The sequence below is a fragment of the Falco punctatus genome (genome assembly GCF_963210335.1).
Source record: "Falco punctatus genome assembly, chromosome: 4".
Classification (NCBI taxonomy): domain Eukaryota; kingdom Metazoa; phylum Chordata; class Aves; order Falconiformes; family Falconidae; genus Falco; species Falco punctatus.
In genome coordinates this window covers 29,721,148-29,747,372 of record NC_137583.1, presented here as the reverse complement: position 1 = coordinate 29,747,372, position 26,225 = coordinate 29,721,148, and the positions used below count along the sequence as shown (strand labels likewise).

The window sequence follows — 26,225 nt, the reverse complement described above, 5'->3', positions numbered from 1 at the left end:
TGCATTCCTAGAAGGTAAAAGCCTTTTGCATTCACCTTTAAAATGTGCTTGCTTTTATTGGCACAGGCTGCCCATGCATTCAGTGAATGGTTTGGGGTTTCAAACAGGTAGAGTCTTCAGGGACGTGTTCCCTCCTTTCTAAGTATTTCATTCCGCCCTTAATGTAATGTGCTGTCTGCACAGAGCCACATCAAGCGTCAGCAGCACTTTTCTGCTGTCCCTTGCTGTCAACAAGAAATCTATGCTTAGAAGAGGAGGGACACATCAGCCTTTGAAAGTTGAACAGAGGGACAGACTCACAGGGCACAAACCCAAACAATTTACGTCTCATGGAGGCTCTGGGGTAGCAAAGAGAAATGTCTTTTTCCACACTGTCTGGATTATTTTTTTTCCTCCCATCAAATTTTCCAGTGCCATGCCAGCAAAAGTGCAGCTCCAGCAGTGAGCGTGTCAGTGGAGAATGATCGCTGGCCCTTTTTAGCCATTGTGTTTCTTAAACGTGCTTCAAAAAGGGGTTCAGGAAAAGTGGTGTTTTTCTAGCGGCCAGCTGCACGTGCTGGCTCCTCTAATGGTCGCATCTCAGAAGCGACAATTGTTGCAGGCTGGCACATAGGATCCAAAGCAAAATGCTCTTGTAGATGCTGCTTCAGACCTGGGTATTGAGAGCACTTGGAAGCTGTCAGCTCAGGACAGACTGCGGTGTCGCTACCTAGAAAGAAAATACATTGCTAAAGTGATCCATTTTCTTCTGTGATGGTACATATCCTTGTTTCCCTGAGTGTGTCATCATCTGCAAATCTCTGAGATGTATTTTCAGGTTTGGACTGCGTGGTCAGGTTGGCCCTGTGCTCTGATGTGAGCTGTGAAAGTCTCAAAATCTGGAGGTTTTTGGTCCTTAGCAGAGCAGCACTACGTCGCATTGAACGCAGCCAGCCAGCTGCTGCCTTTGCTGCTCTGCACCCCTGCGAACAAGCTGTATTTTACTGATTGTCACTGTCACCTCATGTATTTACTACATCCAGCTGAAAAAGAAACGGAAAAAAATATAATAAACAAATAGTTTTAACTAAGCGCAGGGATAAAGGCTATTTTCAATTTTGCCTTCCACATTTTAATTGTAGAGCGATAATTTTGCAATAGAGTTGCCGATGGCAAACAGGCAAAAGACATTAACTTTATTTATGTTTTGGATTATTAATGTGGCTGTTAAAATTCCTCCAGTTAGTTTTGATTGAATTGTTTTTTTTGTGCGATTCTGTCGTTTAATGGAGCGGTAAATAAGAATTTCTGATAATGAGCCCAAGCATCTGTCACAACAACCTGGCGCTGGTTATTAACATTTCCATTAACGGCAGGGTGGGCAGTGATAATATGGAAACCACACAGTTAGAACAAAATAAATAGTTGGTGTCAGGCTGAGTGGGTGTTACTTACTATTTTATTTTATAACTGTGAGGGGAAGGAGTATTGGTAGAAAAGTGTGACTTATGAAGGTCATTCTCTCTAAAGAAAGAAGTCTCCAGAGGAACAGATAACCGGGGCTATCTAACTTGCGTAGTGAATGTTTTATCACTTCTATTTATGGCCCGTAAGGGGACAGAGAGGAAAGCGGCAGCTTTCTCAGGTGGCTTGGGTGAAGGCTGTGGCATCGTGAACGCAGAGGAAGGGGAAGCGTGCCCTTTGCCCTGCTTTTCTCTCCCTGCTTCTGGAGTCTGAACAGGGCGCGCTTTGGCACCTTTTCTGTAAACAGACATTTGCTGGTCGACGAAGACCTGCCGGAGACAGAGGCAGCAGGCCGGGAAAAGAGCCTGTCCTTGCTAGCTGCTGAGGAGGAAAATCCACCTGCACCAAGCCGGATCCCGGCAAAGGGAAGGATGGCCTGACCCAGGCGCACTCCAAGATTAGTTTTCGAGCACAGTGCAGTGCGAAGAAGAGACGGCAGCAGGAGCCAAAGGTGGCCAGCGTGTGTGCACCAGGGTGTAATGAAAGCAGAGCTAACGAGGAATGTGCTGAATGTCTTTGTGTCATCCATAAAATATGAGTTGAATTGATTAGCATCTGATGGGGTTTGCATGTAATTTTAGACACCGTTTCAGCCGTGGGTCTTGGAGCCTGGCAAATGGGCTGCTTTCCAGGCTGGGTGCAGAGTCGGGGCTGGGGGCTGCCTCGCCCCCCGATACTGCCAGAAGCACCGTGTCCCTGCTGAGGGCCAGCCCCAAGCCATACCGTAGGGTGAAGACAAAGTTCTCTTTTCTTTTCCAAGGCTGCTGGCTAAATTGAGTTGATTCAATGTCTAACCCAATCCGTGTGGGATGGAACGTCACCACCTCCGGAGGCTCCTCGGTCCACGTGTGCTGGGACATCCCTGCGATACAGATGCCTCCAGGGCTGACTCTCTTAGCTGGCTTGTGGCGTGAACAGGGTCTATCCTGGGTCCTTCGGCAAATGGCAGACTGCAACCTGGATGTGAATAGCTCTGCTTGTCACTATTAATTCTGCTGTTCTCCTTCCTCTCTAGCACCAGCGTTGGCCCCACAGAACATCCAAGTGAACTCCCTTTCTGCAAGCCAGCTGGAGCTCACCTGGGACCCCCCTCCTGCCGACAGCCAAAACGGGAACATCCAAGGCTACAAGGCAATCCTCCTGTTTCTACTAGTTTCATTTATCTTACTTGGCATTTCTGTTATTTGTGAGATAGCAGTACAAACTGCGGTTGCCCTCGCTGCATAAGGCAAAACAGCATTCAGACCACAGTACGGCAATGGCACTAAATTCCAAAACCAAACGAAAGAAAATTAGATTGTGGGGGGAGAAAAGGAAAAGTGTGTTGCTATTTGTGGAGGAGAGCGTGGAGAAACAGGGTATGCAGAGAATTAGGCAGCTCCACTTACACAGGCGACATATCTGCTCCAAAAAGCAACAGGCGCACAAGAGCTAGGGGCAAGAAATGCACTGAAGAAAATTAACTGAGCTTTCTACCAAATGTTAAAAGCCATTAGGAAAAGCAGAACTTTCTCCAAGTTAGGATCCTGAGCCAGGTCAGATTTCGGAAGACTTATTTCATTTCCTTAACTTTAACAAAATTAAATCATAGTATTAATTGCATTTGGTCCATAGGAGATGAGCACGTTGCAAAGGCATGTTGTTTACCTTCTCCAGGATGAGAATGGACCCTCAGAGAGTGGAAATGGGCAAGTCTACAAACACTAGAGCTTGGCTGGGGTTCAGTGTCTGGCTCTGCCTCTCTCCGTGAATTTAGGTCCATAAGCAAAGAAAAGCCAAGCCAATGCGAATAATCTGGCATCCCTTCCTGGCAGCAACAAGCATCCTTATATATCAATTCATGTTCTTTTCCTTTTGTACGTATATAGATGGCTCTAACAGCTTGGCTTGTAGAGCCAAGGTGGAGCCTTGCCTTGGCGCGTTCTCTCAACTTTCTGGCTTGCTTTGGCCTGTTGTAACACTCTCGCTGCCAGGCCTGTCCAATAAGTAGGGCTGGCATCACTTGTCCTCTTGGAAACAACTTCTCCAAAGCCTAATTTTATGGCTTCAGGATAAAAATTATGTAAGGGAAGGGCAGGGAAAAGTACCTCAAGGAACTTTAGGGGAAGTCTTTATTACCCTCTTCAGGAAGGCATTTGCCTGGCTGTCCTGTGAGCACAAATGGGGAACCCATTGTGTGCACGCAGAGGTGCATTATGGAGCATCGTATCACGATGCCAGTGCTGACAGAGGCTAGCATTTCAGGGAGAATTTAAAAACTGGCCTCTCATTGCTGAACTCTGGCAGTACGTACCTGCTGTCATTAGGCCATATTCTTCAGCCTCTGCTCTATTTTTGAGTGATGTATTCAGCTACATGGTCACTGGACTCGGGGGAGTTTCCCAAAGGAAAAGATTGGGCACATGGTGAAAAGCATTGGTATCCCATTTATCCAGAGCAAGACCTCACCATCTTCCTGATCTTTTAGAGCTGCAGTGCCCAGATATTTTCTACGTGTATGCCATACTAAAACATCTGACTGTCCCAACAGATTTATTACTGGGAGAGTGACATCCAAAATGACACGGAGAAAGTGAAGGTCCTTTTCCTCCCAGAGACAACTGTCCGGCTCAAGAACCTGACGAGCCACACGCAGTACATGGTCTGCATCTCCGCGTTCAACGCGGCCGGGGATGGCCCCAGGAGCAGCCCCTCGCAGGGCAGGACGCACCAGGCGGGTAGGGGACCGTCCTCGTGTCTCAGAGCGCAGGCGTGGTGATGGCTGGCACGGAACTGAGGCTGAGGGAAACGGAGGGATGCAGGAGGGCGCTGGTCTTTGGAGTTAGCTTTTGGATGGGTCTTTACGTTGTAATGGGCTTGGAGGGGGGAAAAAAGGGGTCAAATAAGTGGACCCTGTGGGAAGGGAGAGATGCAGTGGAAACGGGAATGGATTAGCAGAAGAGCCAGTCCCTTCACAAGCTGGTCCAGAAGGAAACGGTCTGTGGGTCTTTCTGGCCTCTGCTGTCATATCTGAAAATGTGTAGGAACTCATCTCCAGCGCCTGGAAATTGCCCAAACAGTCCTGTGAGAGAATCACTATGCTTTTTATAGTTCCTCTTTTTTTTTTTTTTTTATTTTTTTATTTTTATTTTTTTAAAGCTGGATCAGCAGCTGCTCAGTCAGACTGAGCTGTCTCTGTGCTGGACGTGACCGAAGTGGGAGAGCTCCAGCACAGGGGGAAGGCGATGCCCTTGGAGGTGGCTATGGAGAGGGGGGGTGCACTCAGGCTGTACGCACAGGTAGCACCCTTCTGAGGGTCTTTCCCTTTGGTGTCCTGTCTCCTTGCTTCCTTTTGAGGCTCAGCTTTGCAGCTGGGTGGCTGATTTTTTTTTAGGACAGGCTGGGTTTCTGCAGGACGTTTGGATACAATTGACAAATCCTCTTCTCAGTTTATTTCCTTTAGATTTAGGCTGGGCAGATAAACGGATGTTTTATAATATATATGTATATCAGATTGACTACTCCTCCTGCAATTCAATCTCTTTGTAATCCTTCCAGCACCCAGTGCTCCCAGCTTCTTGGCGTTCTCTGAAATCACTTGCACGACACTCAATGTGTCTTGGGGCGAGCCAACAGCAGCAAATGGAGTCCTACAGGGTTATCGAGTAGTCTATGAGCCTTTGGCTCCTGTCCAGGGTAAGAAAGACCTCCGATCATACATATTCATGGAGAAATGACAGAAAAGTACTGTAATATTTTTTATCTCTGCCCAATTTCCCACTTGTTCTCTGCCGTTTTCCAAGAGAAGCCAGGTGGCAGAGGGTAAGTAAAACAATTCCACTTTTGCCAGAAGTGTTCAGCAAACTATAATATTGTGGAATATAGCTTTTTCGTCTGTCCTCTCTCATTTTCTTGCACAAACTATATTCTGTGTGATTTGAAAAGTCATTTTACAGCCATTGTTACCTGGTATGGGCAAAGAGGAAACTCAGCCTGAGAGTGCTGATTGTTTCCCTGCTTTACGCTTTGGAATTGCTGAGTAGGCTCCATCCCAGAATAGTCATCAGACACATTTGCGTTGCTTATCACATCATGTGTCACTTCTGTTATTGCAAAGATTGCCCGGGCATCAAATGTGCTAGTCATCACTGGTACCGCTGCCACTTTTGACAGGGGAGAATAACTGTGATAGAGATTTAGTTGTGTCTGTTTACACGGAGTTTTCAAGCAGCATTTTTAACCCAGCACTAGATTTCAGCTAGACCACGACAACGTGGTGACCACGAATGTTTCATTAATTTGCCAGAACAGCAACAGAGAAGGATTTGGCAATTTCAATGAAAACAAATTTAAATTTATTCCAAAGGTGAATTAGAAAAAAATTACAAAGTTTGTGGATGGTCTTATTAATATTTTTATATTCCTGGTAGATCGCCAATAGTTCAATAGGATGTCCAACTTTGGCAGTGTGACAGCAGGGAGAGTAATTTCAGCCATTGCCAATCCATTTTAAACTCTTTTCCAAAGAAATAAGGGTATCAATCATTTGTATTTGCTGCTTCAGTAAGGAATAAAGATCTATATTGTCTGAATATCCATGTCTCATGCACTGAGAAAGTTATATTCAGGAATGAAAACACGAGAATAAAAGCACTTTCAGCCTTTACGGCTGGCAGGTCTGAGCACAAAGAGCTAATGCAGAAAGCATTTCTAATTCTGACCAAGAAATGTGCACAGGGTATGCAGGAGGTTCAGGCTGTTTGGGCATTTCCTGCCTTTTCTTCATTCCTACACAATGTTTAAGAATACAGGTTTTCCCCTGAAAATATGGAAGTGTCAGATCATGTTTTCTCTGCATGCATTTGACTTAACATCCTCAGAATCTTTGTTTTGTTTTCTTCTTTTCCCCACCTCATCCTGTGCTGTCTGTGGCTCTGGCTTGTCTCTGTTTCCCCTGTAGAAGATTTCTGATGCGAGCAGGGAGGTTATGGAGGGCTTTTCCTCAGATTCTAAATTTTTTGACTATATTTGTTTTCCAGTTTCTATCCATTTGCTGTTGTGCCAACCATTTCATTTCAGTAAATATATTTATTCTCCTGCCGTGGTAAGCAATCCCTCCCTTGATGCCATCATTTTCCCATGATAGAAAAGTCATGCTCCGTTATTTAGAGAGCAAGGCAGAGCCAAACTCATTTGAGGATGGAGCACGTAATGGTGCTGAGCGCAGGCAGCAAGGCTTGCGGGGCCAGCAGCTGCCAGATCCCACGATCCCAGAGGATCCCTCCAGCCCCGGGTCTCATGTTCCTCCATGCCAGCACTGCAGTGCAGCAACACAGATGGACCAGACCCCCTGGAGCTTTTCTCCTGCATCTTTTGATTTTGCACCCATTTGTGGGTTTCAGCTGAGCATCCTTAACTTTTTGACACCTCCTGCCTTCCCCCTTGCAAGCCACTGCTTAAAACCTGCACGTTTTGCAAAACTTTCTAACAGCAGTCTGTTCTTTAGCACAGTTTTCTCCTGGTTTGACCTTTTTATTGTTTAAGCTTTACAGTGTTATGTTTTACACAATAATAGACAACAAAATTGCCCTGGAGCCTTTTTTAACAGTCCCTTTTTTTTTTTTTTTTTTTTTGAACATAACTTCAAAATGACAAATGCTTCCTGATTTGTCTCAGAGAAATGAAATAGTACACCTAGGGAAGGAGAGAGCATTTTTACTGCCTCCTCGTTAACCAAGGAAAGATTCTCTGAGTTGTAAATTGTATCTGGGAGAAAACTTTGAACACAAATTGCTTGGACATTATTCTTTATTTAACTGATAAAACCTGAAAGCATCATCTTGATTTGCATAAAATAAGCATCTGGATTGAAAAACATCTTCCTTCTGCATTTTTCTGGAAGAATAAACTAGCAAGCAGCCTTCTCTCGTGGGAAAAAGGTTCTCCCACTTCCTAGCTTCTTGGTTTGAAATGGGTTATGTGCATCTACAGCACCAGAAGAATGCCAAAAGGACTCTGTAAATTCAAACTTTCTGTTCTGTAAAATATTTTATACATCAAATCCTTTCCATTGACTTACTTTTAGAAAATGTCAGTGAAAACTAGATTTTTTTGGTTCCGAAGCACTTACTGCTGCTCTGCCCTTTCCTCAGCAATGAGAATGTAAACATGATGAACCTTTGGCTATTGGCTATTATCACTACTTAAACTCCTGCTAATTGTAAGAAATACTTTCTTAGCAAACTGTTAGCTATGAACCTTGAAGGATGCAGCACTGTTTTTAATTCACCCCTGTAAGAAAAACTCCTAGGGTGAGAAGGGTGAAACTCAAGTCATGACTTCAGCTCGTGCAAGCTAATAGTGCTTTGGTGGCATCCCCTGTTGCGGTGGCATTTATACCCACAAGCGCCCTGTGAGGCACACGTCCTGCGTTCTGCATGCACCTGGCAGTGGTGGAAAGGACAGGACGAGATGAAGGGGAAAAGGCTGGCCCTTGTTTCATCCTCCAAGCAATGGTGCGGGTTACTTGGCAAAAAAGCAGCGGAGAAATGCTCACTTAGGAGCAATCTGCAACATGCAGTCCTCTTCGTTTACCTCCTCCTTTCTTTCCAGAGTAATTAGTGAAGTTGCGTGTAGTCTCTTGGCAATTTCCCAGTTGTGTTGTAAGGTTTTTTTCTTGTCAGTACCCACTTATCAAGCTTAAACTCTAATTATACTTATCAGTGCTGAAAATTGGCTATTATCACTACTTAAACTCCTGCTAATTGTAAGAAATACTTTCTTAGCAAACTGTTAGATAATTTTACTTACCATCTAGATGTAATAAGCTTCACTTGATCTCTTTTTTTTATTTTATTTTTTTTTGCATCGCAACCTTCTCTTATTTGCCTATCTGCGTGGCTGTTCCAGGAGTAAGCAAGGTGGTGACCGTGGATATTAAAGGGAACTGGCAACGCTGGTTGAAGGTCCGAGATCTCACCAAGGGCATAACCTATTTGTTCAGAGTGCAAGCCCGAACCATTGCCTATGGACCTGAACTGCAAGCCAACATCACAGCTGGGCCAGCAGAAGGTAAGTGGAACCATAAACGCATGTCGCGAGCCAGAGCAGTTACACAAACGTGGACCAACAGCGGCGAATAGTGCACTCAGGGCTTCACATGAATTTCCAAGCCAAGGAGAAGTTGGGTCACAGGAGCTCAGGACATGATTCAGTGGGTTTCACAAGTGCCCATGAAAAACGTGTTTCCTTTTTTCCTGAAATCTGGAAGCCTGATGTGAATAAACAAAACAGCGTGAATAAATCATAACGCAAACAGGCTAGCCAGGGATTTCAAAGCTGCAGCCTGACAGCACGGTGAGTAATTCTGACTGTACTGCTCTGCAGTGGAGTCAGAACTGGAATAACTCTGCCGAAACGAGCAGAAGTTCCTGGATGTAAAACCAGGAGGAATTTACAATTATTCTCTCCTGACACTTTGGCTTGTGCAGAGGGAGAGGTCTGTGAATTTGCTGGTATGTCAAGAGAAGCTACAGACTGGATGGCAGCATTCCCTGCCTGGTTCAGTGTCTGTACCAAAAGAGTTGGGTTTCTTATTTGATCAGTGTTTTTTGAAAACCAGATAATCATAACAAGGTAAATGTTCTGCTACGATACCAGCCTGTCCAGTAAATCACAGAGCATCACTGCAATGGTTCTGGTTTTTGCTTCTTTTCCAGCTCAGGGAAATACTTGCTCCCTCCGTCAGGGCCAGGTGTGGCAGTTCCACCCTTCTAGGTGCCAACGAGCTTTCATTTTATCACAGAGCTCTCCATCACCATTGTCCAGGACAGCAGCACCGTGGATCCACAGTCTGACTCTCCTGCCTCACCACCGGCAGGATAAAGGAGGAGTTCTCTCTAACGTGGCTGTGGCTTCTTCCCAAGGGGATGGGCAGGCAGCTGTCCCCAGGAACCTCTCCCTGAAACTCAGAGGCTGGTCTTACCTCTGAAGTCCGAAACAGCAGTGGAAACATGCAAACACTGCAGAGATGCTAAGGATTGACACGAGAGTGGGGTTTCTTTTCCCTTCTTAACACAAGCACCTGTAAAACTCAGGTAACTGCTGGTGCTGGTACCTAAAAGATTAGGTCAATAGCCCATTGAGCTGGTTTATGTCACGTGTATGTTGACCAGTACTGCTAGGTGTTTATTTTTTACCTATATCGGTATAAGAATATAATACTGCTGTCCATCTCCGATAGCACCGCTTCCTATTCTCTTTTCATCCTTCAGGGTCTCCCGGCTCCCCTCAGGAAATTCTGGTGACAAAATCTGCTTCTGGGCTGACGTTGCAGTGGACTGAGGGAGATTCAGGAGAAAAACCCACAACTGGCTACATTATAGAGGCACGACCCTCAGGTAAGGCATGGGAAACACTGCGAGCTTGATGCCACGAGTTTCCCTTCCTTCAGCCCACGCCAAAAGCCATCCTGCAGCTGAGAGGCTGGTGGTTGTCCCAGTAAGGCAATGGGATTTTGTGAGAGATCACTGTTGCCAGCCAGTATTAAATGGTTGCTGGTTTAACAGACTTTCTCCTGTTTAGGAGTAGTCACAGAAAATTACCCGGAGTGCTCTGGCTTTCGCTGTGCTACATCACTGGTAAATCATCCTACTGATGAGCTAATATAGTTAATAATTAAAACTCACTTAAATGCTTACAGCATCTTTCATGCCCAAGGACTAACCAGTACTTGCAAGCTGTATTTTGAGGATCACGGATAGAAGTCTGACCTCTTCTGGAGCAGAACACCACAGCTAATTACTGTTTCTCAGTTAATAATAGGGCTAGCACCTTGGCACCACATACACATCACTTTCCCCATTTGTTCTGCAGGCAGGATGCTTGCAATGGGAGGACAGGAATCCCCTCATCACTACAGTTTTTCCCAGCACTTTCCCAGAGCTCCTTTCCTTCTGGGATTTGCATCATACTGAAGCTGCTCTCTGCTTTTTCCAGAATATTTTCCCACTTGGACAAGGTCATTTTAAAAGAAGGCATACGCTCCAGCCTGTCCGCAGCCTCTCCCCGTCGGTACCCCTTGCAAATTCCATAAGCGCATGCTTTCTGCTAGCCAAGTCATTAAGAAAAACCAGTGAGCGCTGCCAGACCCCTGCGTAACCTGACGTGGTCATTTCCCTCCCCTCTGACAGAGAACCTTGCTAACTGTTTGCCAAGTGCAGTTTTCCAGCCAGTGATGCATCTACCAGATACTTGTTTCGCGTGGGCCGTGTTTGAATGTCATGATGTCAAAAGCTTTGCTGAAGTCAGGATAGATGATGTCTGCTCTTTCTCCTCTATTGACAAGGTCTGCTGCCCTGTCACGGAAGGAAATTAGACATGATTTATACTTGACATATCCATGTTGGCTGCTTGTTCTTCCCTTTTTTACTTCTAGATGCTTGCACATTGCTTGATTATATATTGATTAAATGAACGTTTATCTGTTTGATATATAAAGGATCCTGTTTCTTGTATGTGTCTTGAATGTAAGGTTGCATTTAAAACAGATTAATTATGTGTAACCATACCTGTAACAAAATTATTGCCTGTGTTTCTGTGGTCATCACTGAAGATGATGCCATGAGGCATTTTCCATACCTGCATCTGATAGAATTTGCTCTGTAGTGAGGCTCTGCTGTGACCTTAAAATTTCTTCCTTATTTCTGTCATTTAACCTGACAGTTCTCAAAACCAAAGGCAAGGAAAATGTGTACCTTCTCATAGCACCGGAGTTTCCCAAAGAGAGCAAGATTTTTTTTTAATTAGAGGCATGACAGCACCGTGCTTCTGTTTCACTTACATCAGTGTATCGATTTCTGCCCTTATTTCTTCATAGGTAGAAAATACTGTCTTATTTGAACAGCATTGTTTAGATAGCAAGTTAAACCAAAGCGGTTCATTGAAGTTCACTTATCAGCTTACATTTCCCCTGAACAGGTTTTTTGGACTCAGGGTATTTTACAGGGAAGCCTGCAGCCCATGCACGGATTATCTGCAAGCTGGAAATGCAACTCGTGTGAGTGGTGACATTGCAGGCTCCTCTGCTTTTCCTGGGCTTGTCTCACCGTTGGATGTGAACAAACATTTTACAGTTCATGGCTAAGGGTGTAGGATTTGTGGTCCACTCTTTTTGAGTAGGAAGAAAATAGTCCCTCCAAGGCAGGTCTGAGCTGCATTAACCCAGGGTCACTTCTGCTGGCCCCACTCCACTGATCCTGGAAACACACAGAAGTCTTATTCTCCTGCTCTTGCAACCTGACTGTTGAGGCATTTAATTCCTCTTCAGATTATTTTAATCCTATTCATGCTGCTATAGCAAATGAACTAGGCATTTGTATGCTGGATTCTCATCCTTCGTTCTGGTTGCAGCTGTAGGAAGCGTGAAATGTGATCCAGGAGAGGAGACAGACTAATTGGAACATTTGCTTATTTCACCCAACCGGCGGCTTCCTTTTTGTGCCGCTTTTTTTCCTCATCTCTGCATGGAGGAGTTTGAAATCTGAATTACAAGCTTAACAAAAGCAGGGAACTAATTCCTTCTGTCAGGGCTGGTCATTCAGAGCAGCTTCTGTTTTAATATCGTTCTAAAAATTTGCTTCTGCACGTTGATTTATAAGGGTAGTAGAGCATGGATTGGAGCAACCTTTGTTTTTAAGGAGTTGTTGTCCAAGAGAAGAGCAGTTGACTTGTGCCCTTCACATAAAGTCAAGGAAGGGAAAGATATTCATCCTTCTGAGATCAAAAAGGGGCACGGAACAGACAGATGAAAAGCATTAGCTTGTTGCCAATATTTAAATGCAATACCACTACCTTAGTGTTTCACATCTCAAGTGTCATCTATTATAGGCCTCATTACCCCAAACATTAAATGCTGTATCATCTCATTTTCCCTGCTGTAGCTCCCTGCCAAGACTCTTCCATCAGAGCAGGAGGGTGGCTTTCTGTCAGAGATGGCAAACCCTACCCCCTTTTGTCGCTTCCCTTTGAATTTTAAAGTGTCCTGCTGTGTCTCCCAGGGCTCCGGCTGCCCCGCTGGGTTCAGCGATGGTGGCAGCAGGCAGCTGAGATTGTTCATTTGATCTCCCCGTTTCTCTCCCAGATTTATGGAAGGTGACCAGGCTGACTACCTCCTCTGCATTTTGAATATACCCAGACACCGGGATGGCACAGGCGAACCAATATTTTTTCCAGGGTGATCTGTGCTAGAGGAAGACATTACAAAAACAGAAGAGTTTTTTCTTTTCCTTCACCTTCTCTGTCCCTGGAGAAATAGATTCCAGTTTAGCTCCTTGTGCATTACAAGAAATGCAATTAAGCAGCCTCTGTCACCGCCATCATAAGCACTCCCGAGACGTCAGCTAGGCTGGCTAAGGAACAGGTATTAGATCATGGCCTCAGTTTTTACGTACAGCGGAAAAGACAGATATGGCACGACGCTGTTAAGATTCCCAGTGGGCTCAAAGGAGTGGAGAAACTGGTTTCACCCCTCTTTTCCCAACCCCACGCCACAGCCAAGGCTCCTCTCTCTGTACCATGCTTTAATGGGGGGCATGCAGCCGGTAAAGTACCGAGCATCCTCACACAGACTTGCCTTCCCAGTTATCCCCTGTCTCTAAAGGAGGTGCTTCTGCAGAATGCCCCGGGGGTCACTGCTAGGAGCACAGGGATCTATAACTGCCAGCAGAGACCTTCGTGTGTGTATTGGCTCGCTGCGGTGTTGCCGTGCTGCAGCATGGCCATGTAGGCATTCTGGAAATCTGCCTCATCCAGCCATCGAATCGTTTAGGTTGGAAGAGACCTTTAAGATCATTGAGTCCAACCATTAGCCCAGCACTGGCAAATCCACCACTAAACCATGCCCCTAAGCAAGCACCACATCTACGTATCTTTTAAATCCCTCCAGGGATGGTGACTCCACCACTGCCCTGGGCAGCCTGTTCCAATACTTGACAGCCCTTTGGGTTGTGTCACTTCAGGAAAAGCCTCCAAACCAGGACAAGCCGATACAGATTTCCTCTTCTGCCTCCTCTCCCCATCAGACGTTTTGGACTGCGTTTGTTTTTCCCAAGCAGGGGGTGACTTAAGCCTGGTGGGGGGGAGTGGCATCTTAACATGTTCCTAATATTTCTAGCACCATGGCTGGCATGAACAGGCCAGTAAACATCAGGTCAGCCACAAATCATGAGCTTAGGACAGACTAGTCGGGGAAGTGTTTTCTTTTGCTCCACCAGGTGATGAGTTCTATAAAGGTGGCAGGCATTTCGGGGAGAACCCATTTACTTGGAGTGGGAATCGTCCTTCCCGCAAATGCTGGTTTTCGCTTCCCACACCCTGAGGGCAGATCTCACTTTAGTTTCCTTTCTGGTGTCTTGAGTCATGTTTTTCTGTTTTCTTCCTTTTCTATTTATTTTTAAACAAATGTGGGAGCGCAGTGTCACACATGGACACCAACCAGCCCAAGTCAGTAAATTCAAAGTGAAGGGTGCAGCTGCATTGCCGGCAGCTGCCGGGGGGCTTTGGTCCGCTCCTGCTCGCAGACGACGTGCCGAGGCTGACAGTTTGTCAGCCTTCACTTCCCATTCTTGTCCTTTCGCTGGTCTGCACGGCCATCCAGCCCTTTGCCTCTGACTAACACATCCACGTTTTAATTTTGTCCTCTGTAGGAGGAACGCTACTTGCGTTCAGCCGGCCCTTAATTCTCAACAGCTTCTCCCCTCGTAAACCTCCTAATGTGTAATTAGGATGAAGTTTTACGGCACGGGTCTCCTCTCGCTCCAGGAGGGGAAGGCTGGTGTTTAAGACCCAAATAACTGACAGCTTTCCATCTCCCCAGCCGCAGCATGGTGGTTGTTTGTTAGTGGCCTGAGTTAGCAGAGCCAGGAGCCTTCATTACTGACTGACAGGTTGATTCAGCATGGAGACCCCGATTAACTGCCTGTGAAGCCTGGCCGGCCCCTGGGTGCTCGCACAGCTGCAGCCCACGGCGCAGCTCCTCGCCACCACGGGTGGGCTGGGGCAGGGGGCTGGAGGTGGGTGCACCTTCCCCATCAGTCAGCTCCTCTCCCCAGGCATGTGCCTCGCTCCCAAACGGGGCGGAGGAGTCAAGGCGGGGAGATAAAGCTCAGCTCTCATGTCAGCGGGAAATAAGGCTGGGGCAGGGTCTGCTGAAGCGTTGCTAGAAACAAGAAACAAAGTAAAACGGGATTTTTGGAGGAGCCCTCCCCTTTCCCTCACACATTTAGGCCTGTTTTAAGAGGCTGAGTGCCTAGTGAAAGGCGATGTGAAATGAGGAGAAGGACAGATGTTACTGCAGGAAGAGCATCTGCGAGCAGTGCGGGCGCATCCCCGTGCAGCTGTGCTGCCTCCCTCAGACGGTGGCCGGGGCAGGCTGCGCCTCGTGCCTCATGGCGGGAGCCCGGCGATGCAAACTTTGCTTTCCTTGGCGGTTTCTATGAGTTAATACCCACCTGATAGCCCAACCACGCTCTTTCCTCCTTAAACTAAGTGGAAAATACTGTGTACAGTGTGCTAACGATTTTCTACTGAACTTAAAGGCCAATCTTGGCTATCACAAGTGACCTTCTAATGAATTTTCTTTCAGCTGAACTTCTAACATTTAGAGCAAACCTAGTTTTGAGGGATGGGGAAGAGATGCAGTGTATGAATTCACAAGCGTGTGTTCAATATTTAATATCAAAGTTCACCACTGAAATAAAACGCTTTTTTTAGTTTGGAGATACCTGATCGCGATCTCTGTCTACAAAGTGAGGACTGAATGTTCCGGATGGAGATGAGATAAATTAATTGAGGCTCTGGAATTAAAAATCTTGTTGGCCAGGTCTTGGGAAGCCACAGACTACACCGTGCGTAGCACTGGGTTGGAGTCAGCAGTGGGGAAGACATAAGGATGTCCCCTGTTTCAGGTCGCCACCCTGTAAACTTCTGACGGCTGTAACTGCACCAGCACCTCTCTGGGATCCCAAGGATCACGCCCTGGGTCCTATCTTGGCCAAGCCCTGATTCCTACCCCAGAAAAACAGTTTGGGAAAAGATTCTTTCAATGACTGAGAGCGTGGTGGGCCGGAGAAGTTAAGGCCACCAGCTGGAGCATCTCTGAGCCCCTGTGAGACAGGAATCTGCCAGCAGCCTTTGCTGCCCCACACCACCGCCACCGTAGCCAAGGGGACAGAGAGGTGGCAATGTGATGTTGACTTCTCAAGGGTAGTTTTCCCGACTTACTACAAGCTTTACAGAGTGGTTAAATTTACACTTCTTGGTCTGCTGGATATTCTGCACTGTGCACCCTGATAGGTTTGAGAAAATGAGTGAGAAAGTGTCTGTGTGAGCAGTTGTGTTTGTTGCAATGAGTACGGAACATTCATTTTTATTGTTGCCTTTTCTTCCCCCGTTTAAGTGGCTTTCAATGCAAACAAATTGCTTTTCAGACAATTCACAATGGGCTCAAATTCTCTTATTGCTGTTTACAAATGTGTTTATGAAAGCTCAGGCAATTCTAGCAATTATGGCAATATTTTATAGTCTGAGATGCATCTTCCTAGTACTGGTGGTTGCAACAATCTGACTTTGAAAATGTATCCCTCACTCCACCCTCTTCGGAGAAACTAAATCCCAAGCTCCTTTTTTATTACGTTGTAAGTTTACGTGGTAGAAATAATCTAGCCTTCTATTGCCCTGTAAAAGGGAAGTCAATATTTTATCTCTTGTTTTATAGCCATTGTAATATCCAACTAATACATAACAATGGTACATTATGATAACTTCATTATACTCTGATCATGCTGGTGAATAATGTATTGGTCTGAATTTTAAGCATGACGGAAAAATTACCGATTTTTATTGTTCTTTGGTATTTCTCAAATGTACCTGGCACAATAACGTTTCAGCCTGCTTTTTGCATCCACTGAGCCTGCCAATCCTCCTGATCAGAAAAGATGTAGTCGGGGGGCTGTTAGGTGTTGCGTGTGTTGCTAGACGTGTAGCACGGTACAAATTACCGAGCTGATATTTACTGATGCCAAAGTTAAAACGTTCACATGGAAATGCACCTGCAGTGTTAATCAATTAATCTTTGTTGCTATTCCCTGTTGCACAGAAGTAGGCGAAGGGCCAAATTTTGCTCTTATTACACCAGCACAATTTCGGCATCGCTGTGGTGACTCCAATTAGTTTACACCCAGGTAAATGCAAAGCAAATGAGAACAGATTCCTGCCTTACATTGCAGCAGCGGAACAAGTCACTGAGGCTTGCTGGCTCCGGCTTTATTGTTACCTTGATAACACCTCAAGCTCCAGAAGTCATGCTGATGCTCAAATCTCGCAGCACAGAGGACTTTCTTTCAAAGCAGGCAGCTCCTGTGCTGGAGACATATCTATGCAGAGGTTATCATCCTATTCCCATGGCTGTGGGACATGCAGAGAAAAACAGACATCGCTCAAACAGCTTTGATGACTAGAAGTAAAAGCCCAGTGGGGTACTTGCAAGGTCAGAGCTCTAAGAGCTGCACTGGCTTAGGCTAGCTGAGACTTGGCCCCATGCGTAGACAGTAACTCCATTTTGTCAGCAAAAGTGCTGGGCACCAATTGTTACTGAGAAGCAGTCTGTTTAGATTAATGTTTGATTCCTGCACTCAGAATTATTGACTGACGGTTTTAATTATAGTTGGTTTTGTTCTTATTGGTAACAGCATCCCTCTTGTTGGAAGTTCTTTCCATTGTAGTCAAGTGAATATAAGATTACGGGTATGGATCAGGAACCAGAATGGTGCCTGGTCAGGATGTGCATCTGGATCGATGTCAGTAAGGCTGTGGAGAACTGAGGTTACCCTGCTGAAACACTCTCATCAGAATGGCATTGTGTTTCTAACGGCTTTGAGAGGTTTCTAACACAAACAATAACTCATTCCTGTTTGAAATGGCACTGAAGTGCAGTGTTGGCTGCCTCACCCTGCGGGCTGTGCCGTGCTGCGGGCCACCGCACGCAAAGGACATTTCATTTGTGATGCTGTGGAGCAAGCAGCGCTCCAGTGACACCAGTCCACCAGGCACCAGTTCATGCAAGGCCGTGGTACTTCCCACCAAGACCCATATCTGGCATTCATTTGCAAAGCCTAGCCTACACGGTTCGATAGGCAAGCCAGCCGTGCAATGTAAAAAGCAGGAAAAACCTGTGCGATTAGGGCTCATTAATGTAACAGGTTGCTTTGGGTTTACTTGCTCCGTCAATAACAAGCGTGCTGATGGGGTGACCTCGCCTGATCAGGAGGGACCCAGATGGCTGGCAGCTGCTCGAGCCAGCTCAGGTCTCTGTGGGTGCTGCTGCCGATTTTAGAGGAGATTTCTTCCATCTGGGCTGTTACAAGACCCCATCCCGAATAAATGCTGTTACAGCTGGGGTCTGGCAGGGCGTTCCGTGTATCACCGAGCAGCCTTCAGGTGACCACCCCCGCTGCCTGTGGGTGAAACACAGCTAATGACGATTTTTTTTCAACAAGCAGAAGGAAGCGCCAAGTGGCACAGTTCATGTCATTTCTCTCCTGGTTGCTTTCCTAGATGAAGGGCTGTGGGATATGTTTGTGAAGGACATCCCCCGCAGTGCTACCTCCTACACAGTCGGCCTGGACAAACTCAAACAGGGGGTGACCTATGAATTTCGAGTGGTGGCTGTCAATGAATTTGGCTATGGAGAACCAAGTCTTCCCTCTGTGGCAGTATCAGGTAATCACATGTTGTTGGGGTTTTTTTAATACCTTTTCCAATTGAATTTCTTGGGCTGGGGCAGGGGGAGAGGAAAAAAAAAACAACCCAGATTCTCTAGCTGCAACAAATAAACAAGGACAGCTTGGTTTTGCTTGTTTTAGGGTAAAACCAGAGTGATATAGTGGTGAATCAAGGCTGGTTATTACAGTATGCTTTACTCTCAAAAGGAAAAATCCATATGGGCCATTTTTCAGTTTGACAAAGAACCTTCTCAGGAATTTCACAAGTGTTTATATGTAAGATCTCTTGCCCTAAGACTAATTTACACAGTCTACAATTTATTTGCTTTTTCTCCTTTCATAGTCTGTTGGTTTGTTTGTTCTGCTTCCTTCTGTTTTTTTCCCAGGGTTCTCTGACAAACATTTTCTCTGTTATTTTGTATTTAGCTCTCAAAAATAGTTTCACAAAATTATTCCTGAGATCCTCTGAGCTAGCAGTTCCAGTACGATGTGATGCCTCCAGTTCCCCTTCATCAGAGCATCACCTCCTTGGTGATGTTCTCGGGCTCTTCGCACCCTCCCTTCTCTCTTGTGCTTATTCCCAGGAAACAGGGTTATGGCCCAAACGTGCTTCCAAGAATCTCTTTGAGCAGCCTGGCACTCTGGGTGTCTGAAGGAACTTCAGTACCACAAAAAGCAAATCACTCAGGTGGCCACGTCTGGGTGGCTGGAGTTCAGTGGCCCATGGTGAAGTGAGGGAGCTTGCCCTTGGGGGAAGCTTTGCTTCAGGTCCCCTCTCACCCCACGGGGACAGCTGTACTCCAGGTTGCCTTTGAGCAATAGGTTTCATCCTTGCTGTGTTAGCAAAGAGAGACAAGAAGAATAAAAGAACCCGATAAAGCAGCTTTGTGATTCAAAATTCTGGAGAGTCATGAGAAACTGGCAATGCTCCAGTATCTGGAGTGGCTTTTATCTCTTTGCTCCTCCAGTGAAAAGCACCAACGCCGTTCAACAGTTACCCAGCAGGCAAGAGCAGTAAACGCTGCTATCGCCATCACGGCGGCATTTGTCCTTACACAATTAACCACTTAGCCTGCGAGAGCTGTCTGTGGATTTCAGTGTGAGTGCTACTACCCTTGCTTTTCTCCTTCAGGACAAGGGCATAGACAACCCATTTCAAACATCAAGAGTCAGTGTTTTTCCTATCTGTGGTTTCACAGAGGCTATAACACAACGTAAAGGGTCAGTAATCATGTCAGCCTCTCCTTTCCTGGAAGACATTATTCCTCTGAAGCCGGGCATGCATTTCCTTGTGATGCTTTTTATAAATAAACTGCTTGTTTGTAAGTTCTCCGCTGGAACAGAACTATTTAATTCACCTCCTTTTGATGCTTCAGTGTTCATCTCAAATTGCTGCATGAAAGTAAGAGGTTTCCGTTGAGATTCACAGTCATAAAAGTATAAAGCATTTTAGGCTGGCCACTTCAGCTAGCAGAGGGAGGTATAAATTGCACTGAATCTGCTCAGCCCAGCATGGCTCGTGCAGTTTGCCTTAGGACTTTATTGGCCTGGCCTGGCCGCCTAGCAAAGAAAGATCACGGCTGCTTTTCACTGCTGTGGGATACCCGGTGATCTGGAACAAATTTCAGCTCGTATCATCAGGCTTACAACAGGCTTGTGGTTAGATCCAGGGCTCAGGACAGTTGGGGAAAGAGAGTGCCTAGCTTCAGTGATAGCGAGGGGTTGGTCTCCTGGCATTACCTGTTCCCATCAGGTGATCTTCTACCTTATGGACTACAGGGAAATTACACACAGCTGCTGGCTTGTGCTCCAGCAGCAGCATTTGTTTCACAAAGCTGAGGGATGCTGACAAAGAGACTATCACCATGAGAAAATAACAATAGTTATTCCTTTAAAGCAAGACTGGCAAGATAACTCTAGAAGGGGGAAGTTAGTATCATTTTGCGTCTCCAGTTGAGGTCAAATGAGGTGAAATGACTTAGGACTGCACAAAATTCAGGCAACTGAATTGATCCACGGGCTGCACATCAGGCTTGGCTAAACTGATGGGGAAATGATAGGGAGTAGCAGTGAATGTTGGAAGTTGGAGTTAATGGAGGCACTGAAAGACGCTGAACCAAGAGTACTTTGTTCCCTGGCACTAGCTGTATTTTTCAAAGAGCCACTGAGTGGCATTTTGGAGAGGCAAGCCTCTTAAAAAGTGGAATAACTGTGGGTCATGACAGATGTATTAGTGGTTCCTTTGATGCAGGGAGTACTAAGCATACCGCAATAGTTAAGAAATGTAGGTGTGCAGAGCTGTGGAAAGAAACCTCCCTCTCTTTACTCGGTGATAATTTCTTCTTAGCTAAGAGATTCTGGAGTGCTGGTCTGGGTGTGTGAAAGCTGCTTGTGGAGATGCTGGAGCCGTGATGTGCTACTGTTCTCTTTGCCATCCTAGAAGGATCAGCAAGCCCCTTGAAAGTCTGACTGCAGAGTAGACTTTGAACACCCCTCCATCCTGAACACTATCATAGATGCATCGTTCACTGTGGGGAAGAAGAGAAAATGTTGAAGGAAGAAAAAAAAAAAAGGAATTGTGGTGTTTTTTTGGTTTATATTTTTTTTCTCTTTCAGCGCAAACGGAAGCCCCTTTCTATGAGGAGTGGTGGTTTCTGCTGGTGATGGCTCTCTCGAGTCTGATCCTCATCCTTCTGGTGGTCTTTGCATTGGTCCTGCATGGCCAGAGCAAGAAGTACAAGAACTGCAGCACAGGTAAGACATGGGCTCCATGCTGTGCACGCACTCTGAAGAGCTGTGGGAATTAGAAAGGTCTTCCCTTTGAGTCAGCATGGACTCTTTTTATAGGTATTTGGTTTGCAGAAGAATGATCTTTTTGCTGTCTGGTTTGATAGAAATGGCTTTTGCCTATAGCCTTACTGGGCAAAGAGTGCCTGATTTTATTAGGTTTTGGATGCTAACCAGCCACGGGCTTGGACAGGACAGCATCTGGAAGTCCCAGAGACTGTAGCAAGAGCCAAGGAGTCTGGGTCAAATGCTGCAAAATGACCACAAAAAAGGAATGAGCTGAGACTTCCTTTAGCTTTGTCATCATTCCCTGGTAGATGGGGAGAAGAAGAAAGATTCTGCTTTTCAGTGACTGTACCCAATGCGGATATTCTAGGTCTGTATGTGTGAGGACTATATCACAAGCCCTTTATATTAAACAGAGTGCCCTGCATCTCACGTTCATTTCCTAAGCCAAGCTGCAGTTGCTGGGCTGGGGGCCAAGCGACAAGAAGGTGTCTTGGTTATCTGGACCTGTTAGACTTTAATGCATAATGAACATCAAGCTCTGAATTTTCCTTTAGTTTTTACCAGTCTTCTTTCTGAAAGGAAACGGGAGCTGCCTGCTCTAAAACTAGGAATGTTATAATAGTCCCCTTTCAAAATGCTTATTTCTTGAAGTCTGATTATTGTTTTTACCTTTTCTTCTCCTTAAATGATAAAATCCTGGAAGGGTTATTCACACATGTATTTCTCCAGTAGCCTTCTCCATCTCCAGCAAGAAATTGCTCTGATGCCAGGAGGTGTCAAAAAAAACACATTAATGAGTAGGATCAGGTTCATGGATCTTTGTGCTACCTCTTCTTAGGGATTCATGTAATGAAGGAGTCTTCCAGGCAGTATTTAGTAATTTGGTCCCAAAGTGAAGATCTTTTCTTTCTTTATAATTCACTTCTAACACGTGTTAGAAAATCAGATTTCAGTCCCATGAGATAGAAGAGGTATGAACACCGTGGCATTTTACCAATTTAATACTATTACATATTTGTATGCATAGCTCATAGGAAATCTCTCATCTTCTTAGTTTTGCTCCGTGTTTGGGGGACAGACATGAAAAGACAGGTCAGACCTGTGCTGTCAGATACCAGTGTTCACACTGAGTCTTAATGTAGCACTGAAATTGAAGCCAAGGATAAAGCACCTGTCTGCTGCAAAGTGGCAATATGCAACCGGTCCTTCTCCCCAGGACACAAGCTGAGCTCACACCTTTGGGATTACAAAGACTGAGCATGGGAGAGAATAAGATCTTGCTATATTTGATTACAAGAAATAATACACTTTGCTGTGTTTTTCCTCTTCTTCCAGTCCCCTGTCCTTTTCCCTGCCTTACATTGTCCAGTGCTTTCTCACATCTATATCGTATCCTCATTACAGCTCTGACATCTTTTTCCTATTTGCTATCCACTTACCCTTTCTCTTGCTTTCTTTCCTGCCTTTCCCCCCCCCCCCCCCCCCTTTTCCTCTTTTCCTGCCTTTCCTAGTTTTACTTTCTCTTGCCTTGCTTCAGTCAGCATGAATGAGATTCATAGTGCCTGATTTAGGACATCTTCAGTAGCCACTTGAATTAGTCACCGAGTTCCTATTTATAGTCGAAAGACAAGAACAAGCACTTTTGGAGCACAGTTCATCTGTGCTATTTTAGATACTTACCTCTGAATGAAATGCATCCATCCATGACTCTTCCTTTCCCCTCTTTTGGCTCCTTCTGCCTGTTCACACTCCTGATAACTTTCTTCCCTTCACTCGGATTGTCCTCATTCGCCAGTAAGAAAGGGAAAGAGATTCTCAAAGAATTAATGCTGTCATAAAATGCAAGGAAGGAAAAGTTAGCTCCTACAGTTGTATTTGGGGGGGGGGGGGAAGTACCTTTTTTTCAGTGGATTCTTTCATTGCCTGGCTCCAGGTAAAACCATCTCCAATGTGGAAGAGTCAGTGACCCTGGACAACGGAGGCTTCACTGCTCTGGAGCTCAACAGCAGACACCTGAACATCAAGAGCACTTTCTCAAAGAAAAATGGAACCAGGTAAGAAGCTGGGACCACCACGCTCTGGAAAAAGGCTTTTTATCTACCTTCAAGCAACTGTTACGTAGGTAAAGGGGGCTGTTGTCTGGAGGATCTAAGGAGGACTTTAAGGCCCAAGCCACTGCCCAGGGTCTGCTTTGGGTGTCTAAGCATTCAGAGAAATGACAACACTCGATACACTCACCCTTTATGTTCCCTAGGTCTCCTCCTCGCCCAAGCCCAGGGGGGCTGCACTACTCTGATGAGGATATCTGCAACAAGTACAACGGAGCTGTGCTGACCGAGAGCCTGGGCCTGAACGAGAAGCCCTTAGAAGTGTCAGAGTCGGAGGTAAGGGCTTCCCTTTGCCTTCCCAGATGTTGCCCAGTCACTGCAGACGTTCGTTTCCCCACTGAATCCTGGCAAGCCTTTGAAGTCCCAGTCCCATACCTGTGTTAGACTGTTGTCACTGTCTGCCTTGGGGACTTCAAAACGTTCAGTTCGCCAGGCTGTTTGCATGACATCTTAAAATTAAAGTGTCAAAGGAAAGAATGACAAGCAGGACCCAGCCAGGGCAGATTCCAGACCTGACCTTGGCAGATATTCACAGGTTTTGTAGTGTTACCTAGAAAGACAAGTGCAGCCAGGCAGTGTGTGCTGACCTCTCTGGAACGGGCTGCACGTTCCGTTCTGCCTGTGGGCTGCAAACTTGGAGCAATTTTGGGGAAACATCCCTGTGCTGCGAAATAACCAGCTGGCAGCAGCTACTGCCTGGATGAGGTTGATGGTGGGACACGCTTTGGGTTGTTGCATTGACTGAAGCACGGGATGTGGCTTGAAGTTTTCACAGTGCCCTTTTTAGACAGCTACAGCATACACCAAAATCTGGAAGACCGGTCTGGAGTGGTGATAACTGCTGCCTCTGTTACTGAGCGAGTGAGTGGGGAAGGAGTAATGGCAGGGAGCACACGGCCATGGCCATGAGGGACCAGCATTTGGGTTTCTGAACACCCCAGCCTGCAGCCTTAGTCCAACCCAAGAGGAGCCTTCTGCTCTGGTTGCCTTTAGCCTGTGTTCTCCAAGGAAAGAGGGTGCATGTCGGCATGATCCTTCTGGCAGCGCTCCACCTTGGGTCTTATATCCCCTTTAAGAAGAAAGAAAGTGCTTGCGGTCTGTAAAAGTCCAACAGTGGCCAGGGGTGAACAGGCAGACTTCAAGGAATATCCAGAAAGGTAAATCTGTCTCTAAAATCGTGTGTCATCAGCTGAGCTCCTGATGAATCCGAACTGACAGCACAAGAAGCGAGCAGTGGGCCAAACCGCTCGGAACCCGACCCTTCTAGCAAGAATAAATCAAAAGCAGCAAGTAGTGAAAGAAGATGACAGTTTTCATCTGTAGCTTTTCTGCACCTGCAGCTACAGCTGCTTTTCCTGGCTACCTAGCTCTCACCTCCTGCTAATTACCACCGACAGCCTGCTGCTTGGTGCTGCCCCGTGGCCAAGCCGGCGCGCGGGCAGCTTTCCTGGGTGTAGCTGAAGCTGCTGGCTGTGCAACGCGCAAGTGTTACCCTCCAGATGAAACCCATAGTGCTTTGGTCGTGTCACCGTAACAACCCAGCATTAAACCTGTCATTAAAACAGTTTGCTGAGCATAATCATGAATTTAGCACTGGCACCTTTTGACATTAATTTCAATGCCCTGTGTGGTATTTCCCGGTAATGCACAAAAGTCTACTCGCAGGGTGTCATTACTGCCTTCTATATGCACTCCCTGTACAGCATATAGAAGAAAGTGGGGTTTGTCTCTTTTCTCGGGCTATTATTAATATTATTTATTTACTGTGGATTGCAGTTGAGCCTGAAGGTCTCAACTGAGATTCTAGCGGTTTTGTGAATCTCTGTATGCATGTGAGTATGTGAACAAAATATGAGTTTTTGTGAATCTCTGTATGCATGTGAGTATGTGAACAAAATATGCCTCCTGTTTTTCCTTGGGCCGTAGACATACAGCCTGTCTGTATAATGTCTTTGATGCTTGGGTTTGGGGGTTTTTTGGTTTGTTTTTTTTTGTAGTGGGGAGTGCTTTTAGGCATGAAATGTTAATATGCTCCCAGTAGAGGTAGCGATAGGAGATGCTGCTTTTTGATCAGCCTGAAAATGCTGTTTACATTGGCTGGTACAGACAGGAGGTGAGGGTGGGTTGGGGCAGAGGGGGATATAGATCTTTGACCACTCTCTTTTCAAGTATTCCTGTACCTATTAGCTCTTCCTGTTTGTCTTTTCTGTTCTTTTTGTTTCTGTTCTCAAAGGAGATCTTAACAGGCAAGCGCTGTTTTCTGAGAATTTCAGAATTTCCATCTCTCTCAGCAGGCAGGAACGTTTCCTGTTATATGAAGAGTTAAAACCATCTTTTTATATAAACGCTCTACACAGGTTTGGTCCTCTGCAGGAAAGGGGGTCCTGGTGCTGTTCTCCTCTAACACATCTTTGTGTGGATCTCAAATTCCACTTAATCCGATGCACATTAAGGGCAGGCAAGGCCAAAACCTGTGCTTTGGCTTTCCACCCGCCTGTCATCTCGTTGCTGCTTAGTCTCAGCTCTGTTGCCTGAGGTGTCAAGATTTTGTGTGGAAAAGAAGGAAGCTCACTGGCTTCAGGTCTCACGGGGTTTACTGAACATGAAGAAGTCAGTGAGAAACTCTGGGGCTGCCTGACTGCACTTAGAGCTGCCGCGGAGCCTTCCTCCGAGATCCCTCCTGATGAGGATAGCGAGAGAGAAGCAAAGGAAATCCAGCAGACCAAGCAGTGCTCTTAATATTCATAAATTAAGTGGTTAACTTACTCCATGTCATGAAAGCCAAGCACCAATACTGTTAATGAGGTTAAAGTAGTTTAATTGGCAGGTATGGAGGAAGATATGCAAAGAGTGTAATTTCTAAATGATTAATAATAATAGGCTTTTAGATAATGAGTCAAGTGGACGAGGCTCTGGACTGATAATCTGAAGAAATTTGGTGTTTGCCCTGTACAGAAATGTGGTGATGTATCTGCAGTGTCATCCAGCCATGGAAGAGCAGTTTTACAGGAGGGGAGGGGAGGGTGGTGTGTGTTTGTTTGTTTGTTCTCACATGTCCTTG

At 45.9% G+C, this 26,225-nt stretch overlaps 1 protein-coding gene across 4 annotated transcripts in view; it reads left to right on the top strand.

Annotated features, from left to right (window-relative positions):
- Window positions 1-26,225, top strand: part of SDK1 (sidekick cell adhesion molecule 1) — a gene marked incomplete at its 3' end in the record, with an annotated part of 406,390 nt that overhangs the window by 375,839 nt on the left and 4,326 nt on the right. For all 4 annotated transcript variants that reach the window (XM_080382366.1, XM_080382367.1, XM_080382368.1 and 1 more), the window contains 9 exons: window positions 2,519-2,634; window positions 4,034-4,220; window positions 5,041-5,178; window positions 8,392-8,553; window positions 9,756-9,881; window positions 18,094-18,258; window positions 20,877-21,014; window positions 22,990-23,110; window positions 23,311-23,440. In XM_080382366.1, the coding sequence (XP_080238492.1) occupies window positions 2,519-2,634; window positions 4,034-4,220; window positions 5,041-5,178; window positions 8,392-8,553; window positions 9,756-9,881; window positions 18,094-18,258; window positions 20,877-21,014; window positions 22,990-23,110; window positions 23,311-23,440 (1,283 nt within the window). The remainder of the gene's footprint in view (window positions 1-2,518; window positions 2,635-4,033; window positions 4,221-5,040; window positions 5,179-8,391; window positions 8,554-9,755; window positions 9,882-18,093; window positions 18,259-20,876; window positions 21,015-22,989; window positions 23,111-23,310; window positions 23,441-26,225) is intronic.